The sequence below is a fragment of the Atta cephalotes genome, assembly GCF_000143395.1.
Source record: "Atta cephalotes unplaced genomic scaffold scaffold00026, whole genome shotgun sequence".
Lineage (NCBI taxonomy): Eukaryota > Metazoa > Arthropoda > Insecta > Hymenoptera > Formicidae > Atta > Atta cephalotes.
Window position 1 is genome coordinate 1185876 of NW_012130090.1, and position 2347 is coordinate 1188222.

The following is a 2347-nucleotide window of genomic DNA, read 5'->3' on the forward strand; positions in this document are numbered from 1 at the left end:
TACAAGATTTTGATACCTCTATGCAATGTTTCTATTATATGTACAAGTACTATTGACAATGCAAATTATTTCTTCCACCGTTATTGCATTGATTTTCGTGTTATGATTTTTAATAAAATGGACTGAGATTTTATATCCACAGGATTACAAATAGTATTAAATGCTGAGAACATATTTTACCAATTAGTTTAGAGTTCTTAATTTACAATAAAAATTATTTTTAAAATATGTACATTATACAAAATAATCATCTCAACTTTCTGTAATAAATTATAAATTAATATTTTATATCTTAGTACCTCATAAATAAACCATAATAAATCATATTATGTGCTCAAACTGATTGAAAATTAATATTATAATTTTATATGAAATAAAAAACGTTTAGCCCTCTCTGTATTTTCTATTAATACTTGCTTTTAACATTGTTTTATATTAATATATAGAATCAAGATGTGTAATTATCATGTTTCAACTTTTATCGAATATAAAAAATTATTCACAATATGATAAAAGATTATTTTCACATAATTTAAAATATTAATACGAAATTCCATAAAACATATCGTAGTCTATATTGTAGCATAAGCTATTTTTCTATACAAGTATATAATTATCATAAAACATAATTTACGTACATAACCATTGTGTCAACAAAATGTTAAATCAAGTATGTATATTTCGTGCACTTACTTGACAAAAGTGCAAAAATATGATTTAAAAAATATTGAACACGTAAATACATTTAAGTCATAATAAATCTATAAATGCTTAACAGTGATGTATAGATGTAAATAGCATATGCTACTTCTATTATAGTATAACTCAATGTATCCCACTGGAATTCATTGCGTTAGGTGTATTAACAAAATTACATACATACATTTGTGTTTTAATATTATTATCGTTGTTTATATGTGTTATAAATCGTAATAGTTTCTAATTGATTAACATTTTTCTTAAATAAATAAATGTTTAAATTAAATATAACATAATCACAGACATCAATGCTTCACGAGATCTTCTCAAATACTAATATATAATACACTTGCACCTCTTCAAATCTAATCAACACAAAAAAGAAGAAATAATTGGAAACATGATTTCAATGGGATACACCAGAATCAATAAATTCGACGAATTTATTTTGGCTTAATGTTCATAGCTAAGTAAATTAAGAGAACCTCACTAATTATCTACACTTTAGTGTCCGTTGAGTTGACTAAAACATTCGAGATATTATAAATTAATCGTGTCCAACGTATGTGAATTTCTAGATGCGCTGTTGTCCTTTGGTGATGTTGTAGCAACATTAACCTGCTTCGTAACATTGTTCGTAAACGGCATAGAAAACTTAAAATCAGCACCATTTGGCAATTTGCGCATAATTTTTCCAGACGTGATAAGTCTGCCAAAACCCTCTTGGTGAGCGAAGGCATAGCCCGAGCGTAAAGATCGCCGTGTACGTCTCGTAGATGGTGTACGTAATATGTCCTGACTTTGACGAGAACGCAATTGTGCCAGTCTCTGCTTTAGTCTGACTCTGTCGGACAGTGTCGGTCTAACGTCCATGAAGAAGAATCGCCATGATAGTACTGGTATCACCAGAATTATACAGGATATCACTGTAGTGAACCAAAAGGTCGCTTCTGACATGGCCTGCAAACATAAATTACAAGCATAGTGGAAGGGATAACATGGTATGCTCAGTTTGCAAGCGTTTCTCTTTAAGAATGTCGCGTGAGGGGAAAAGTCTGCCTTTAGCGTGAAACGCTAAACATGGAGCGATATTCATAGTCCGTTTTTATTTTAAAACTATCTTAAATAATGTCTTTTAAACTATCTTAAATAATGCAGTCCTCAGGCAACAGGATTGATATCTTAAGATTGTATTTAAGACAGTCTTAAATGTAAGAATTATTCTATAGAAAGAGAAACATAAAGTTTATTAAATAAGGGAAGATTCAGTACCAATTTTACGACGCGAAATAGGCCGGATTCATAAATAGTCGATTCTTACAGTTAGGATTGTCTTAAATACAATCTTAAGATGTCATAAGTCAATCCAAGGACTGTATTAGCATCTTAAGACAGTTTTAAAATAAAAATGGATTATGAATATCGCTCCATGTTTAGCATTTCACAGTTGGCCTTTTCTCCTTACGCGATATTCATAGACAGAAGCGATGGAGATTTTAAAGAGAGAGAGAGAGAGAGAGAGAGAGAGAGAGAGAGAGAGAGAGAGAGAGAGTAGATAGTAGTACGTAACGTAGACGACAACTACTACGTTAGTTACTTACTTACTACTACTACTATAGTATTAACTAAGTTAGTTAGTACTATTAGT

General features: G+C 30.2%; 1 protein-coding gene across 1 annotated transcript in view; it reads right to left on the reverse strand.

Annotated features, from left to right (window-relative positions):
* Positions 1-1239: 1239 nt before the first annotated feature.
* LOC105620402 (phospholipid-transporting ATPase ID) overlaps positions 1240-2347 on the reverse strand; it is a 21084-nt gene continuing 19976 nt past the window's right edge. Inside the window, exon 14 of the mRNA XM_012201900.1 lies at positions 1240-1659. Coding sequence (XP_012057290.1) covers positions 1240-1659 — 420 coding nt within the window. The remainder of the gene's footprint in view (positions 1660-2347) is intronic.